Source organism: Cricetulus griseus, chromosome 7 (genome assembly GCF_003668045.3).
Source record: "Cricetulus griseus strain 17A/GY chromosome 7, alternate assembly CriGri-PICRH-1.0, whole genome shotgun sequence".
NCBI classification, from domain to species: Eukaryota; Metazoa; Chordata; class Mammalia; order Rodentia; family Cricetidae; genus Cricetulus; species Cricetulus griseus.
This window is the reverse complement of record NC_048600.1, coordinates 120,628,390-120,647,952: the sequence shown is the minus strand read 5'-3', so window position 1 is coordinate 120,647,952 and position 19,563 is coordinate 120,628,390. Positions and strand designations below refer to the sequence as shown.

General features: G+C 41.9%; 1 protein-coding gene across 7 annotated transcripts in view; it reads right to left on the bottom strand.

Moving 5' to 3' along the window:
- Nucleotides 1–19,563, bottom strand: part of Helz (helicase with zinc finger) — a 128,380-nt gene that overhangs the window by 12,590 nt on the left and 96,227 nt on the right. For 6 of the 7 annotated variants that reach the window (XM_027425844.2, XM_027425847.2, XM_027425846.2 and 3 more), the window contains 4 exons: nucleotides 17,151–17,230; nucleotides 12,442–13,054; nucleotides 11,810–12,044; nucleotides 10,039–10,555 (listed from right to left, as the gene is read on the bottom strand). In XM_027425844.2, the coding sequence (XP_027281645.1) occupies nucleotides 10,039–10,555; nucleotides 11,810–12,044; nucleotides 12,442–13,054; nucleotides 17,151–17,230 (1,445 nt within the window). The remainder of the gene's footprint in view (nucleotides 1–10,038; nucleotides 10,556–11,809; nucleotides 12,045–12,441; nucleotides 13,055–17,150; nucleotides 17,231–19,563) is intronic. The other variant, XM_027425849.2, reaches the window with a different exon arrangement.

Sequence of the window (19,563 nt, the reverse complement as noted above, 5' to 3'; positions counted from 1 at the left end):
GCATCCCACCGTGACCCTCAGCAGCCTCAGAAGTCCACAGACCTCAGGGCCTTCAATTCATGGATTCATGGGATTCAAAGCAAAAGAGTTCCAGCGCTACCCAGTGGTACACATGAGGTATACAGATTTAGCATGGAGGGTGAGATAGATAGAGCAGCATGTAGAAGAAAGTTAGACCCTTGCTATTCTCACTAAATGCTATCTACATTTACAAGGAACCAACTGCGGGCTTCATGGACTCTTCTCCATTGTTTTCTGTAGTTAGCCATACTGAAATCTGTCTAGTTCTTCCTTTAGAATGTCTTAAGGTAGAGGCTTGGAATTTCTTATCAGAGATCTTGCTTCTTTTCTACTTTAATCATTATATATCTCCTCTGATGCTGCTGGGGCAGCAACACATGAATTCAGACACTGCATTCTTACTTTCTAACACACAATAAGCCACTGATCTGCTTTATACTCAGACATCTGGAAAACAGGAACCAGGGTGGGATTTTTAAAAGATTAGTGGCCAGATACAGAATGAGATATCAAAAAGTGTAACTACAATGTGCTAAAAATTCAAATACCTAACAATGCTTGATTCAGAATGATATTCAAAGCGAAAACAAGGAGAAAAAGGCTTCTACACCATCCTTGAATCCTGATAATGCACTGATTTATTACCCTAAAAATGAGTAAAGGACATAAATTAAGCATTTATTTGCCTTTTCCAGATAGACTATATTTTAGTATCTAGTATTCAATGATGATAATACTCCTTCATATAAGAAAAATACAGAAGAAATTTAATTTTTTTAAAAAAATATTATTTGTCATCCTAATGAAACAAAAGACTAAAAGGGACAGCCATCAGCAGCCGTTGAGGCCAGGGAAGTTGTTGGGAACTCCAATCGTCAGGTCAGACTGAGACCTGACCCTCACCTCAGCAGCCACATTACCAAAGTGGGGAAACCAAACCCTGCCTGCATCTTCTTCCACATGCCTGTGAATATACAGTTCACTACATGCCTGTGAATGTACACATCACTACATGCCTGTGAATATACATGTTCACTACATGCCTGTGAATGTACACGTCACTACATGCCTGTGAATGTACACGTCACTACATGCCTGTGAATATACAGTTCACTACATGCCTGTGAATGTACACGTTCACTACATGCCTGTGAATATACACGTTCACTACATGCCTGTGAATGTACACGTCACTACATGCCTGTGAATGTACATGTTCACTACATGCCTGTGAATATACATGTTCACTACATGCCTGTGAATGTACACGTTCACTACATGCCTGTGAATGTACACGTCACTACATGCCTGTGAATGTACACGTCACTACATGCCTGTGAATGTACATGTCACTACATTCCTGTGAATGTACACGTCACTACATGCCTGTGAATGTACACGTCACTACATGCCTGTGAATGTACACGTCACTACATGCCTGTGAATGTACACATCACTACATGCCTGTGAATGTACACATCACTACATGCCTGTGAATATACATGTTCACTACATGCCTGTGAATGTACACGTCACTACATGCCTGTGAATGTACACGTCACTACATGCCTGTGAATGTACACATCACTACATGCCTGTGAATGTACACATCACTACATGCCTGTGAATATACATGTTCACTACATGCCTGTGAATGTACACGTCACTACATGCCTGTGAATGTACAAGTTCACTACATGCGTGTGAATATACACGTCACTACATGCCTGTGAATGTACAAGTTCACTACATGCCTGTGAATATACACGTCACTACATGCCTGTGAATATACACGTCACTACATGCCTGTGAATGTACAAGTTCACTACATGCCTGTGAATATACACGTCACTACATGCCTGTGAATGTACATGTCACTACATGCCTGTGAATATACATGTTCACTACATGCCTGTGAATATACACGTCACTACATGCCTGTGAATGTACACGTCACTACATTCCTGTGAATGTACACGTCACTACATGCCTGTGAATGTACACGTCACTACATGCCTGTGAATGTACACGTCACTACATGCCTGTGAATGTACACGTCACTACATGCCTGTGAATGTACACGTCACTACATGCCTGTGAATGTACACGTCACTACATGCCTGTGAATGTACACATCACTACATGCCTGTGAATGTACACATCACTACATGCCTGTGAATATACATGTTCACTACATGCCTGTGAATGTACACGTCACTACATGCCTGTGAATGTACAAGTCACTACATGCCTGTGAATGTACACGTCACTACATGCCTGTGAATGTACAAGTCACTACATGCCTGTGAATATACAAGTCACTACATGCCTGTGAATGTACACGTCACTACATGCCTGTGAATGTACAAGTCACTACATGCCTGTGAATGTACACATCACTACATGCCTGTGAATATACATGTTCACTACATGCCTGTGAATATACACGTCATTACATGCGTGTGAATGTACACGTCACTACATGCCTGTGAATGTACACGTCACTACATGCCTGTGAATATACACGTCACTACATGCCTGTGAATGTACACGTCACTACATGCCTGTGAATGTACACGTCACTACATGCCTGTGAATGTACACATCACTACATGCCTGTGAATATACACATCACTACATGCCTGTGAATATACATGTTCACTACATGCGTGTGAATATACATGTTACTACATGCCTGTGAATGTACACGTCACTACATGCCTGTGAATATACACATCACTACATGCCTGTGAATGTACAAGTCACTACATGCCTGTGAATGTACACATCACTACATGCCTGTGAATATACATGTTCACTACATGCGTGTGAATATACATGTTACTACATGCCTGTGAATATACACGTCACTACATGCGTGTGAATATACACATTCACTGAGAACAAAACCCTGTCACAATCTGCTTGGTAAATTCTCATTAGGATGTCACAGAGAAAGGCTGAAGAAATGACTCGGGTTAAGAGCATTTACTGCTCTTGCAAAGGACTAATACCCACGTGGTAGCCGTCAATTATGTATAACACAGCTGTAAGAGATCTGGAAGCCTCTTTGGGCCTCTGTGGGCACCAAACATGCAACTTACAAACATGTAATCAAAACACTAATATACATAAAATAAAAATAAATCTTTCTAAAAGTCATAGATACCTTTCTGTGTCACAAAAAGTCTTATAACATCATATTTAATAACTGATTATTTATTTAAATAAATCTTTTAATTTTCTCACTACTTGAAGAAGAAACTTCCAACTATGGAACACGCTCATGTTCTACTAACAATTTAAATCCACATGAAGTTATCTGATGTTTAAAATCATATGCCTACAGTTTTAAATCCCCATAAGGTTATCATCTTATGTTTAAAACAATGTACCTACAGTTTGCTACAAAGGTATGGAAAGAAAGAAAATCAGGATGAAAGAATCAGCAATGTGACAGACAAGTACAGTGAAATAGCCATGACTCTCTGACACAGAGTAGTCATCGGCTTGGGTCCATAACAGGAAAGCATATCTCAGGAAAGGACACTTGTGAATTTGCTAACAGGGTTTCCTACACCCAAACAGCAGGTCATAGAGGAGACATCAAACCAAGACAACACTACCACTAAAGAAGTCTGTGTGCATCACTGTGGCATTCTGGACTGCCTTGACTTTCCCTGACTCTGCTGACTGTTCTTCAATGTGGTCAGGCAGGCTATCAGAATGCCTCTTACAAGTAGACAAAGCCAGTTGGATTGGACACATTCATAGAGAGGTTCACCCTTCAAATTCAGAAAAATGTGCTGTATCTCTGAAGGATCAAAATGACCACAATTAAGATTCCAGCTTAAAAAAAAAAAAGTATCACAGAAATTTCACTCATACCTTAGACAGTACTGAGAAATTAATTCTTATTGTTCATTTCTAAGATTTGAGGTCTCAGAATTAGTCATCTGAATATTCAAGAATTTAGCAGCTAGAATGAAATGGATTTCCAAAATTGAAGAATTGCTCCTCCCACACCACAAAAAGGGAAAATTTTAAATGACTAAAAATGTAGTTCTTTGTCCCAAGAACATTGGCTTTCCCCCAGCATTGGTTCTGAGAACTGTAGTCATTCCTTGTTTCCTCTACACTCCTATCAGGATGAGTTTTAAATTCATTAATAACTTCATTAACAGGAGCCTGACAGAGTCTTTGTGCCTCAGTTGCTAGTGAGATGGCTCAGTGGGTAAAGGTGCTTTGCGAGTTTGATACCAGAACCCACAGAGGATGACTCCATCAGGTTATCCTATGGCCTAAATTCTCTCCTTCTCTCCTTCTCTCCCCTCCCTCCCCCTCTCTCTACTACCCCCCACACACACACACAAATAAATAAAATACATGTGATAAAAATTTTTCTTAAAGAATATGGGCCTGTTGGGACAAGCCTGTAATCCCAGTTATTCAAGAGACTAAGGCAGGAGTTCAAGCCCTACTGGACTATAGGTAGCAAGTCCAAGGCCAGCCTGTATAACTTACTAAGACTCTCTCTTAAAATGAAAACAAACAGATCTGGGGATATAGCTCAGAGGGGCAGTATTTGGTCTAGTATGCATGAGCATCTAGGTTCAATTCCCAGTAACTCAATAATGATGATAATAAACAAGGGGTTAAATAAAAGATCTTTGGAGACAGAGAGACAGTTCAGTGGTTTAGAGCACTTATTGTTCTTCCAGAGACGAGGGTTCAGTTCCCAGCATCCACATGGTGTTTCACAACCATCTACAACTCCAATTCCAGGGAACCAACACTCTCTTCTGGCTTCCTTAGGCACCAGGTATAAACACAGTGCACATATATATACACACAAGCTACCACTCAAAAACACAAAACAAAAACAAATCTTTTTAAAATACTCCATGTTGAACCAGGACATCATTGGATCAATAAACATATCACTATTTTTAATTTTTACTGCTAGTATTTCTTTCTAAATATTAAAATGTAATGCTAACATTTCAAAAACAATTTATTATATGAACTCTAAGTTAAAAAAAAAAAGATTACTAAATTTGTGTATAAATTGCTATAAGGTAACTGTCAATTTAAGTAAAATTCCTAATTTGCTTGTTACTCTAAGACATATCTGTAATGTTAAGGTTAGCAAATCCTTTCATATGGGTGTGTATAAATAAATAACTGGGGGAGAGGTTAGCATATTAATTAAAGTTCTATATTTATAATTATGCTACCAAAGCTAATCACCAAGGAAAAACTAAGTGCTCTAGTGGGAATTCCAAATCACATTAAGTACGGTGCCAGGGGCTTTAATTAAAGCTCAACATCTCATCTTAATAACTAGCTTTGATGATTAGGCATGAATGGAGGTCTAGCTTATTGATCTGGAGGTTTAATGGACACCATCCTTTACTGAGCCAAGAAGACAGCAACATTTCCAGCTGGTTACACTGCCCAAATCACAAGCTATCAATATGTACATCTACAGTGAGGAGAGGCAAATCCTACCAACCCTTTGTCTATATGACAGCTCTCCATTATGATGATACTTAGCTCTAAGGAGCAAGAATGGCTGGAGAGTGTAGTGAAATACAAAGTAAGTAATGAGAAAAATACAGGTGCTAGAGAGAAAAATGAAAATAAGTAAATTGTTTCAAAGCTAGGACCTACAAGAAACATTTCAAGGCAGAGTCATTGCAGAGGCACAGGTCATCTCTAATGCTGACTGACAGCTGACCAGAATGAGCAGCCCAGGAGCACTGTCGTTGTTGTCACTGCCTCCAGAGAACTGAGCCCTTGGTCTTCGGCATGCTAAGCAAGTGCTCAACCACCAGCCACACCCCCAGCTGGGACCCAATTCTCTAATGAGGCTTTTATGATAACATCATCACTACAGACAAAAATGTGCAATTTCAGAAAGCAATCTGACTGGTACAGTGACAATCTGAAAAGAATTTCTCATTTTCTCCATTATTTCTTTAATCAGACTATTTCAGAGGGAAGCATATCTGAGGAGGAAACTGCTCTGTGTCAGTCTCAGCACCACACACTCTATGGGAAATGGAAGGGTTAACTTGACAAATCTATGGCCACTTAAGGAGAAGGAGGATTTATCTTTCAAAATGAAATGCCCGAAAGATATAAAGCAAGAAGCTTGCATTCATGATAGTGAGCAGGGCATAAAACAAAGCAACATTATCCTACAGGGACCAGAAATGAAGACACTACAGAATTTTTAAAGGGAAACACACAAAATCACAGGGTAGTGAGGAGAGGGAGAGAGTACCATTTCCTACGAGAGAAACTGAAAGAATTTCCAGGGATAAAATTTCTTCCCATTTAAGCTCTAAGTTGAATATAATTCAAATAGAAATCTAAAAGGAGTTTTAGAGGTATATTAAGAAAGAGTTAACAAAGATATTCTAAACTTTCCTACTAGAAAACCACAAAATGGTCTCTGCCTCTTGTATGTATGTGCTATAGAAACAAAGAATTGTGTTAGGTTCCACCTCTGAGTCTCATCTAAGTTAAGGGTGTCACTCTGGGACAGGGCAGAGAAGCTGAAGGAGAAAACGAGCACAAAGAGCAGAAAGTGACTTCCATACAGGACATGCTCAAAAACACCCTCTTCTTCAGAGCTGAGGCCACACAGTTACCATGCAAAATGAGCATTTTCACACAAATAAAAATGAGCCTTCAAAAAATGCTTTAAGTTATGCATGCAGGAGCCTGCAGAGGCCATGGGAGGGCATATGATCCCCTGAAGCTGAAGTTATAGGCAGTTGTGAGCCACAATAGGGGTGCTGGGAACTGAACCCTGGTCTTAATCACTGAGCCATCTCTCCAGCCTTGAAATACTTTTTTTTTTTTTTTGGTTTTTTGAGACAGGGTTTCTCTGTGTGGCTTTGGAGCCTATCCTGGCACTTGCTCTGGAGACCAAGCTGGCCTCGAACTCACAGAGATCCACCTGCCTCTGCCTCCCGAGTGCTGGGATTAAAAGCATGCGCCACCAATGCCCGGCTGAAATACTTCTAATTGAGCCAAAATCACTAGAAATAGAGCCCTCAGAGGCCCCAAAGCTAAGAATGGATTTCTGATTGCATTTTGTCTCCAGCTAAAACTGGAACAGAATACAATGCTATATAAAGAATCTGTCATTTAACAGGGAAGCTACTTCTAGTTAGTGATAATACCACAAGCTAGTGAAGGTATGAAGATACCTAGCTAAATATCTGGAGGGAAATTAAACCATGATCCCAAACTCACACTAGCATTTGAAGTCAAACTGGAGAAATTCGTTAATCTATCGCCAGCTAAGAATGGTCAGGGTCTGCCTGACCAAAAGCAGCATCTTGTGTGCCAGCCTCATCCACACAGCTAAAGATCACCCACAGCTTCCACTGAATTTGGGGTGAAGAAGGAAAACCAGTGAGGTGCAGCCTTAGTTATACAAATTAAATTACTCTCAGAACCACAAAAGCTGTAAGACTAGGGTCCTATTCAGAGTGCCCTGATCTCAGGGAGAGGCATATTGGATGGGGCTGTGCAGGACTCAACAATGGGTGTATGGTTGTTTCCAGTTTCCATGACAGTTAATCAATCCCCTTAGGTTAACCCACCACAATTCTTATCTATGGACACCAGGAAAGGCTAATGGTATAAAATGCTATGATAACTATTCTTATGTAATGAAATTAGGTGTTTTTTTTTCTAGCTTCTATGTTTTATATTGGCCATGCATTTCATTTTTCCAAAGAAGATAAAAATTACAGCTGAGTATTTGTGGTACACGCCTGTCATCCCAGCATGAGGGAGGCTGAGTCAGTAGGATGACCACAGTTTAAGGCCAGCTTGAACTACACAGCAAAATCTTACCTCAAAAGCTAAATATAAAACCAAGAACTTAGTCAAAAAAAGAAGAAGAAAAAAATCTCCATTCAAGGTAACTTAGACTAACATACAAGTGTTTTCATCTCATCAGATGAATCTGCCAAGTTTCTGGCAATAAAAGAATCCACAGTAGGGAAGAAAGTAACTTACTTTGTATTGTTAAAGTTAAGGAAATTATTTTAAAAGGTTGGAAATAAACAGTGAGAACATATGCCAGTCACTGTGTGAGATGATTCATGCAAAACCATTCTGAACACACAGAACTTACCCTAATACATTGAAAATGTCAAAACCTACAATGTGGTAAAAATGATATTTTCCTTGTCAAAGAATTTCTTCAGTTGCTGCAAATTAGTCATCACTCACGAACCTAGTGTCAAAAGCAAGATGACCAAGTGTTTTTGCAAAGCAAAAGAACTCACTGACAACTGAAGGTATGTATTTATAAAACTCACAGTGACACAAAAATACCAAACAATGAAAGCAACAGGGTACAAAAAACTTAAATTACAAAATAACGGATAAGTGATTAAAGTAGAGCATTCAGTATGAAGTGTTACTTAGGAAAGTATACACAGTGAAACCTGGAAGAACAGGGACACAGTTCCCACCAGTTTTATGAGTGCATTCAGCAAGAGTGGCAAGACGTCACACCTGTATCAGGAAAGTGGAACAGTACTGGATGCCAAAGTCTACTTTTCCAAAAAGACAACAATAAACACTGTCAAGTGCATCAAACATCTCTTCAGGCTAGGAAACTAAAAACTAGCAGTTCCGATGAGAACATTCAGTCAAGAAAACCCAGAGAATTTCATAAAAATAACCCATTCTGTGGTACTGTAAAGGTCAGATTCTCTGTTCTCCAACTTTATGGCAGCCCTGGAAATAAGCCCTGCACTGGTGCCAGGGGAGCAGAATAGGCCTCATGCTCACAAAACTGTAATTTGCTGGGATGTCTCATGACTCGTAGGAAGACTACATCCAAAGATCTGTGTTAGCCAGGTGTGGGGGTTCATGCCTATAATCCCAGACCTCAAAGAGGCTGAAGTACAATGATTACTGGTTCAAGGACAGCTTGAGCTCACAGTGAGGCCTTCTCAAGCAAAGACATTTTAATCGTGTTTCACAGTGGTAAGACAGTTATGGCAGTGATATGCCTGTTATCTAAGTACACAAAAGGACAGGCCAGCCTGGGCTATCTTATCTCAAAAAAGCAGAACTGTAACTGTTTATCCCGTTTTTTGGAAAGACTATAGCTAACAGCCACACCCTTAGTCACTGTGAGCTCACTGGGAACAGCTACCCAACGACATATTACATGATTTGGAAATTTGTTATATTTTTGCTTTATGCTTATGCATGTTTGGCCTGCGTGTGCCCACAGAATCCAGAAGAAGCATCGGATCCCCTGAACTGGAGTTACAGTGAGTCACCCTGTGAGTGCTGGGAACTGATCCTGGGTCCTCTGCAGGAGCACCTAGAATTCTTAACTGTTGAGCAATCTCTCCAGTCCCATTTTGAAAGTCTTCCTCCCTGGAATCACTAAACGCTGCATATCGGTAATGGCTGCTGACAGTGGAGAGTATGGAAGAGTCAGTCCTATGGTGAAAGCTGAGTTTATCTCCAGATACTCACTAAGGAGCCCAGCTTATGCCAACTGGCAGGATGTTGTGACTTAGGAAAGTGGTCTGAATGGGTACCTACTGCTTCCTAAATAACATTCCACTGAAACCTCAGGATGGCCAGAGGGAGAACTGGTGCCTGGAACTGGCCACGGACTAGAAGAACCAGCATCTTTAGAAAGTACTGGTTATCAAATTAACCTAATAAAAAGATAAGCTACTAAGGTCCATTCCCCCAGAGTAGAAAGGTCAACACTATTCAGATGTCGAACATGCCAAAACAGCAATAAAATACTTTCAAAAGGCTTCATGTTTCAACAATACCACACACAGAATCTGATATAGCACAAAAAAGTAGACATTAAAATATTTTCCAAGAAAAGATTACTGTTTAAAGATACCATATCTGGTAAGATCTCCTTTTACCAAATCTGGTAAATAGCAGCAGTGTTTGTTCATAGCCAACTGATCCCAAGACAGAAGAACACTAAAAGGCATTTACCTCTTCTAGGCTGGGGAGCGAAGAGGAAGACACTGTGCGAGATGACAGTGGGTGAAATGGCTCTTGACCAATGGCATGTTGATGGTTCTGTATGTGTAGAAAAGGGTTCTGCGGTGGCCTGGGAGGCAATGGAGGTAGGCCATAGGGAAAGCCTGGCCCTATTAAGTGATTCTGTTGCAAGTTAGCAAAATTCCATGCTCCATCGGGAGCCAGGTATTTCAGGGGAGGTGGGGCAAGGTGTTCAGATGGCAACGAAAAGGGGGAGCCAAATAGCTGAGGTGGGAGGCGCTGTGGGAATGCTGGGCTGTTGGCTACTTCAATGTCTCTGCTGTTGTCATTAAAGTTAGAAAAGTGGCTACTGTGGTCTGTGCTGGAAGGGGGAGACGGGACTGCTGGTGGGCTTCTAGTCTGAACTTGTCTGTATTGCAAAAGTCTTGATTGAGGTGGTGGCATTTCAGCTAGTTCTCGAGTGTCACCTTGATCACGATGAGACAGCTCTCTGAGTAAGTCTTGAAACCTACACAAAAACAAGAAAAAATGAGGAAGAAACAAAGGAGAGGCCCCACTGCATTAAGAAGAGCAGAGTCAACAACATGTATGATTTCTGCAACCCAAATCAAAATACCTAATTAGGGTTGGAATTAATTAATCCAAAACTAAGTATCGACATCCAACAGGTACTGAACTGGAGATGCTCAGTAAAGCTGTCAATTACCTAACTGTTTTTTACCTTTGCATGAAAGGGTCCATCCTTGCCTCAACATGAAAACTGGAAGTGATAGAAGGCCACCACGGGCCAGGGAGATAGCTCAGCAGGTCTAGATGCTGGCCACCAAATCTGACAATCCAAGTTAATCCCTGGAAGACACATGATAGAAGAACCAACTCCCCATGGGCTGTCCTCTGACCCCCAAATTCATACATACACATCCATACCATACCCATACACACCCATACATACCTGTACACCCGGAAATAAAAATAAATACCTAAGAGGTTGGAGAGATGGCTCACCAGTTAAGAACACATGTGCTCTTACAGAGACCCCAAGTTCAGGCCTCAGCACCCATGTGGTGGCTCACAATCCCCTGTAGCTCCAGTTCTAGAGGAGCCAATGCCCTCTTCTGGCTTCTTCAGGCACCAGACAAGCACACGACACACATATCATACATGCATGCAAAATACACATGAAATACACGGGAAATAAACAAATCAACCAACTTAAAAAAGGGTTGTATATTTTAAAAATACAAATAAATGCTAGAAGGAGGAAGGGGGGGAGAGTTAGTTTAAGGCCCATAGCAACAGAGGGTGTTTTCCAGAGAGGATGAAGAAGCAGTTCACAGCCATCGCATGATGCTGAGTGCAAATACACTCAGGAGTGACTCCTCAGAGCTCACAGCTCTGAAGTTGGACATCCACCCTACTAGATAAAAAATAAGTTTTAGCCACAAGTTTACTTCTGTCCTCATTATTCTTTTATTTACTAAGTAAACAAACAAACACGACACACAGTGGCGGTGATGGCTTGTTTGTTTTGATAGCAGACTATAAAGCAAGGAGCTAAAGTTGTAGATTACTAGCCCAGATTTGTACAAGAGTGACATCTAAATTCTCTGTACTTTAGAATCAACTGAGAGAACTTTGTAGGATCCACCAACAAAGCCAACAGCAGATTTCCTTGAGACAATGTTCCAATTTAAAATTCAAGGGCAAGGGTGAGGTAGGAAACTTGGGGCTGTCCAGGGCTGGCCCTGGACTGCTGGGATACCTGGAGAACGTTGTCTCTGCGTCGTCGTCAACTCTGCTGGCGAGTTTCCACTCTGCCCTCCCTGGCGGCTGGGGGAGGCCCATGGCCGGCTGGGGAAGATGCGGGAGGTGAGGGTGGTGATGGTGTGGGTATGGGATGCTGCCCTGGCTGAGATAGGCGCGGTGCTCGCTCCAGTGCTGTAGCCGTGCCTGCTGCTGCCTCAATGTCTCCAGAGCTACGCCTCCATGTACTCCATCTGCAGAAGCAGGGACAAAAAGTTGTTTCTGTCCATTGGGGGCCAAGTTGACGATGTGCGAAGACCCTATCTATGCACCCGATCCTTCCTCACAAAGACAAACAAAGAGCTACAATTCCATTGGGCAAAAGTAATAGCCTAGATTTTCCAGAGCCCAGAGCTATGGTATTGACTCTCTCCCTCACGATGGTGTAAACGCTATCACCTGGATAATTATTATACACATATGTACACACAACACTTGAAGCCAGATTATATTTACTAACTGGTTGGACTTTCTGGCATTATTTGGAGACATGAATCAATCTTGGCCTACAGTAATACTGTACAGGACATGCTATGTTCAGCAAATAACCTGGGGACTCTTCACATGTGACATCGTGACAGGCAAGCTTACCCAAAGCTTCTCCTACAGGCAATCCTGGGGAGCTCTCATCAACAAAGTTGTTCAGAGGTGAAGCCAGGATGGGAGCAGGCTGTGTGATGGCTCTCAGTGGACTGTGACCGTCAGGAAGCACGGGCGTTGGCTGCTGCTCGGGAACCACAGCCTCTGCAGCAGGAGACTGTGGTCGGTGAGCAACTGCATTATTGAAAAGTGCATTGGTGGGCCCCGCCTGAAATGCAGGAGAGAGTTGAGGCGATGGCTGCGGGGCCTGTGGAGGTACCTGGCTTTGCTGCTGGACCACCTGATTTGGCTGGGGTGCCACATGATTTGGCTGGGGTGCCACCTGATTTGGCTGGGGTGCCACCTGATTTGGTTGTTCAGGCAAATTATTCTGCTGCTGGTTTAACAAGGTGTGCTGCTGGGGAATGGGAAATGGTGGCCTGGGTAGCTGAGGAAGAGGGTGAAAATGGCGGCTAGGGATTGCATACTGTGCGTGTGGAGCAGGAAGAGGGAGATTTATGTGTCTTGGGTTGAGATTATCTTTTCGAGGAAATTTGGAATTGGAATAAACAATGCTGGGACGGGATTCAGGACTTCTGTTCTGTGGATTTGATTCCAAATCAACCTAGAGGAGAAGAAAGAAAGAAACAAAGAAAGAAAGAAAGAAAGAAAGAAAGAAAGAAAGAAAGAAAGAAAGAAAGATTTTTAATTGCAAAAAACCCTGAGTTGGAGGTTTTTCATCCTTTCCCAACCATACCCCACTTAATGGCTATAACATGCTCTTCTCAGTAGCAGTGGGAATGCCGAGGTACAGATTCAGTCACCCTGACGATCAAATAAGGGCATACTCTATAAATTAAAGAAGATGACAAGGAAACAGCATATTAAAATGAGTCTGAAGAAAAGCTGCTGTTGTTTTATTAGAATGGCCACTCTAATTCCTGCTACACTATTTTCAATTTCATACTTTCTTCCTTAGAAAGAGAACCATTCATTTCCTTCAGATATAAATCAACAAAATGTGCTCTTTCCCTCTGATTTGATTGTTTTTATACTAATCTACTTCTCCAAACAAATCAACATTAAGAAAAACTGTGTTTCTGACAACTTTCAAATAAACAGACACCGTGTCACCTTTGTAGAACCAGTATGGCTGCTGACTTTGGTCATTACATAGTCTGACATTCTTTCTCTGAGCCATTGTGGGGGGCTTACTACAGTGCACTGTGTCTGATTCTGAAAATTAAAAGGCAACAGTAAGATTCAGGACACACCGTTGAGAGCTTAGAGCAGGAGCTACACTCAGCCCAGCCACTCTAGCCCCAGTGCCCTGAACTTGTGCAGTAAATAAGGTCTTCTGGGACAGCAGATGTTCAATCGTTTACATATTGCCCATGGCTCCTTTCGAACTACAGTGGCAGAGCTAAACAGATGCAACACACACTGTACGAACACGAAGCCTGAGACTTATTGTCTAGCCCATTACAAAATCAGCTTGCCAATCCCTGGTATGGAGTCCAGCAGAGGCTCTGTGTAAACACATCGGGAAAGGGGTCGGATGAGGGCTAAAAAAAAGTAAAGAAGGCTTCAGAAAAGCCAGGGCATCTGAGCTGAGTATTCCAAAACAAGCGGGGGTGCACCAGGGAGAGAAGACTGTTCTAACAAACAGAGGGTGGGAGCAGCACGCCAGATGTGGGGTACATGTGTTCTGTTCATAGGACTTTGCTTCTTTACATGTTAGCTTCTCCTTCTTGATGTCAATCACCCAAACCCTGACTGACTCAGTGCAACACATCAACTTGGTGCCATTAAGCTTTGGAGAACCACAGGAGAAGGGTTTGAAGTTGAAAAGCCTGGTTATCCTGAAATGCAACTTTGACTGAAAATGTTGATAGCATGAAAAACATGAAGAGTATGTAAAGTGACACTTTTTTCTTTCCCCGATGTTAAGCTACTCCACAAACGGTTATGTATCACATTCTAAGTTTCAGGACTGAAATGGTCGGTGAGAACCAGGGTTCTACTTATTTAGCCAAAGCCTGTAAAGCTAGACAGAGTGCTGATCACTCCCCAAGAACACAGACGTGGAACTTGGTTCCTGATCTGAGCTGGGAATACTGAACAAGCCGTTGCAATGCCAATCATACACCAAGGGCAGGCACCTCTCTCACCACTTGGTCCTTCAGGTCCTTGAGATTGCTGGGTGTATACAAGTGATCAGAAAATGAAGTGTTCTGGTCTTCCTAAGCAGTTGCTGTACCTGTTGTTCATATCTCAGAACCTAACCAAGGTTCCTCAGAAACAAACATTTCCTCATACAACTCATACCTTCTGGGCGTTGGTGGCACACGCCTTTAATCACAGCACTCGAGAGGCAGAGGCAGGTGGATGGATGTCTGTGAGGCCAGCCTGGTCTACAAGAGCGAGTGCCAGGATAGGCTCTAAAGCTACACAGAGAAACCGTCTCCAAAAAAAAAAAAACTCATGACCTTGTGGAAGATGAAGCTATGTTAGCCAGGGACAAAACTCTCTCCAAAAGACACTGCTGATGGGCACACTCTGACAACACACACAAGGATATGGTAACGCGTCATGGTTGTTCGTGGCTAAGTTGCTGTTCTAATTTATTCCATCACTTGTGACTTTGACACAGACAGGAAGCTCAAGACCACAATACTCTGATCTTGAAATGAGAAGGAGCTGCAGAGAAAGTGAATGTGTGTGTGTTTGAGAAGGGTGTGGAGGGAGAATAAACAGCCCTATAGGACACGTCAGTGGAAGCGGTGGCAGATGTAGATGGAGGCAGCTTAGTTCTAGGTGCTATCAAAATTAGAATCAAGATAGCTTCTGTTAGAAAACAAGGCTACCTGGGAGCCATGTTTCGGTGTCTTTACATCCTGATGCTTTACTTTGGGGCCCAGGAAACATAAAAAAGAAGACCAAGCTCTGTTTAATTCAGTGCCTTGCTATTAAGAGGTATATGACAGGAAGGAGCCAGCTGAGTGACAGGGGCAGATGGGGCTGCTCAGACCCTATTACTAGGTACACTTTCTCTGCAGCACCCTTCTGACTCAATCAGGAAGTTTCCTGGCTGCCTCACTGACACCACAGCTCCTCCTATGATATGCCCTCCATCCCTGGCCTCTGTCAGTCAGAGAAGCTCCTGGGATACTTGAAAGTGAAGACAGAGAACAGCTACTTAGACAGAGGTTGGAGATCCAAATTGGAAGTCTTTTCTCATGAAGTGGGCACTTAGATACAACTTAGACTTCAAAGAGAAGTGGGGCCACACAGAACTCTGGGAAATCACAACATGAGGAAAGAGAGAAAAAGGGAAGTATTTTTTTAAAAGCCAGAAGGTCCTATAACAGAGAGTTGTATGAAAAGAAATGTTGTGTTAAAGAAAATAACAGAAGTAAGACAACCAAAGAAACATGAGACAGTGCATGGAGCTCGCAGCCGTAGTGAGATGCTGGAACTAGTCCTAGACAGTGTGGATTAAGACAAGGTACCAGGAGATGAAGGTCTTTACTCTTTTACTGTGGTTGTATGGTACTAGGCACTGAACCCAGAGTCTTGTGCATGCTTGGCAGACACTACCACTGAGCTACAACCCAGCCAGTGTTCACAGATAAAGCTAGAATATGAGTAACTGCACAGCCAGCAGAGTGGGAAGAGTCGGTGGGTGGGAATAGTCTACACAATGGAAAAGACTGATAACTCAAGAGTCAGTGAGGTGACTGGACAAGGACAGGAGACAGTAAACTCAAGAGGACTTCATCTAAGGCTGGTGATAAGAAAGTAAAGAGGCTCAAGCATACATAAAAAAAGAGTTATTTATTGCCATCAATTGGCAGGGCACCATCTAGATGGTGGTACTTCTAAAGCGGTCATCTCCACATCGTGAGGTAACAGGCTTGAGAAGAGCCACCAAGGAACCAGGACAAAGGAACTAAGCACTGCACAAGAAAGGAGGGAGCTGGGTCTCACTGAAATGAAAACACATAGCTTCCAGCCACACTAATTCTACCAACAATGTGGTCTTGTCTAACATGCTCCAGCACAAAGCAGGAAGAATGGGCAGACACAAAGTTAAGGATCTGTACAGTGGGTATGGAGACAAGGCCAAGAACTGAGAGAGTCACTGCCACAGTCCTTCCCAGGCTAAAGCGACTGTCAACGAGACATCCATAGCTCTGTCTTCATACCATATTTTATCACAAGGAATCTAAAAATCTGAGTCTATTGCTGAATTAAGAAAATCTGAGGAAGGGGGCCAGAGAGACAGTTCAGCAATTAAGAGCTCTTGTTACTCTTGCAGATGACCCAGGTTCAATTCCCAGCATCCACATGGTGGTTAACAACCATCTCTAACTCCAGTATCAGGAGCTCTGATGGCCTCATCCAACCTTCATGGACATGGTTTTTGGAAGCAGGGTTTCTCTGTGTAGCTCTGGCCTCAAACTCACAGAGATCCACCTGTCTCTGCCTCCCGAGCTGGGATCAAAAGCATGCACCACCACCACCCTTCTGAAATTTGAATTTTTTTTTTTTAAGAAAATCTGAGGAAATACATACATGCAAAAGAAACAACTTAATGAAAGACAATGGGCCAGGAGAAAGGTGACACGCCCTACTAAACTATTCTGAAACAATAAGCAGGAGATGCTTTGGGACAATCCCTGCCAGAACTACACATCGAATTAATGCGAGCAGCTTACCTGTTTGGGCTCTGTAGGCCTTTTCTCTGGTGTTCGGATCTTATTAATTTCAGGACCGGGGTTATTTGTATCAGTTTTACCTAAGAAAATATTTTTTAAATTCTTGTAAGTTATCTCCAGTGAACATAACATTTCCAGTGACTATTCAACACTAAACAATGCAGAATAGTTTAACATTATTTACTCATTCTTATCAATTTATACGACCATGTGAGTTCTAGTCCTCTGTTTTCAGAACTGCAGTTTCTCTGCAAAAAAGAAAGTTATAAATAAAAAATGGCAGGGCAAAAGCTTCACAAAGGAGAAACAACCTGAAAAAAGCAAATAAAAAAGAAAACAGTCTACTTTCCGGGAATTTACAGTCTCTCTTTTTATAAATTAGACATATAAAAGGTCTTGGTATCCCTGCTTGCTTACAAAGGCTCAACACTTTGTTCACTTGCAAATGCAATTAAGTAAAAATCTAAACCATGAATCAATCCAACTTACCACAGGGATCTAAACTCACTGTTAGGGTTTGCATCTAAAAGCTCCCTGAAAGCCACATGTGAAACAGCTTGTCCTCCAGCCTGCATGCTACAGGGAAGAGCAAACCTTAGAATGTGTAGACTAGAGGATAGACATGGGCACTGGGACTCCAACCCCTTTCTCTTTGGCTTTTTGCTTCCCTACTCCCATGAACCAAACACAACTCCTCCACCACACAAGCTATCATAATGTACTATGAGGCCACAGGCCCACAACAATGGGACAAAGCAAGGACGGGCCAAATCCATCAAAACAAGGAGCCAAAATACACCTTTCTCTCTTATAAATTGTTAAACTCAGCTATTCTATCAGAGTGACAGAAGTTATAGTGTACAAACATTTTGAACATTAGTAGGTGATGGATTACACAGGAAGCAAAGTTAAGGTTTCTCAACACACAATTAGAGTAAAGTATCCTAACTTACAAGTGTGAAGAGTTCTGGTCTGAAAGAATTAAGCCTAAGCTGGGTGTTTTCTAGAAATGCCCAGGCAGCAGCACTAGAATTCAGTAAATGAACTGTCATATCAGCGCTGCTGATTTTACCACATGAGAACTGTAATGTCCAGGGCTAAAAACCAACAGACAGCCAGAAGATGAGACAGTGCATAAGAAAATGAGGCAAGCTAAAGAGTAAAGCAACAGAAATGACCAAAACCAAAACACAGAGAAAAAACCTTGAAAAGAACCAACAAAGGAATAGTCATGAGCTTTGGGGACTGTTAAGCATCTGAATGTATGGGTAAATGGGAACACAGAGAAGAGTGCAGGAAGTCAGAAAGAATACCTGCTGATATCAAGCTCCAAAACCTCCAAACACTGTAACTATAAAAAGACCCAACATGCACACACCAAAAAAGCAAACAGAAATTTACCCGAAGGCTAAGACCAGTATAAAATAACAACTTTAAAGCAGACAGAGAAAGCACACTATATGGCATAGATATGGAAGATAAAGCTAATGAAGGCCACACACACTCCCTTCCTGAGACTCCCAGCAAGCAGAGATGCACCCTAACTAACCCACCTTAACTCTCTTACTCTTTAAAAAGATACTTGCCTGTTTGAACAAAAATTACCTGAAATGTTTTTAAATAAACCTACATAAAGGTGGTGTAAACCTTTAATCCCAGCACTCTGGGGGCAAATGTCGGTGGATCTCTGAGTTCGAGGCCACCTGGTCTACACAGCAAGTTCCAAGACAGCCAAAGCTGCACAAATAAACTCTGTCTCAAAAAACTTAAAATAAAAAAGTAAATGCATGACCATCAAAGCCCAGAGAGAAGATTCTGAACTTCTGTAAGTTCTTTCACTGTGCATGAGGTGTGCAATGTAAGTTGGAAGGTATGCTACAGAAGTTAAAGATATATAGTCCCAATGAAGATATATACTAGCCCCAATACAACTAAAATACTATTAACTATGTTATAAGTAATAAACCAACAAACATCAAGCTCACAGAACCCAATATTTAAAAAAAAAAAATTCATTTCAGTGTGGAGATGTACACCTTTAAATCCAACACCCAGGAGGAAGAGGCAGGCATATTTTTATGAGTCTGAGGTAGCCTGGTCTATGTAGAGTTCCAGGCCAGGCAGCACAGAGAGAAAAGAGAACTAATTATAAACTATTCTAAAGCAACACTCTTTGTTGCTTCCTTTGGGTGGTGCTGCAGGTAAAATGTAAACGAAATACGCATTTACCACTGCACTATAGTCCCACCCTCAGAAACGTACCTTAAAGATACAAACAGATTAAAAGCAAACAGTCAAAACCAAATAAGCACTGCTGTTATTAGTCAAAAGAAAACCTAAGAGCTACACAGATGTTGACCAAAGTGGACCTCAGAGCCAAGAACATCACCAGGTATAGTCATTCTGTAACATT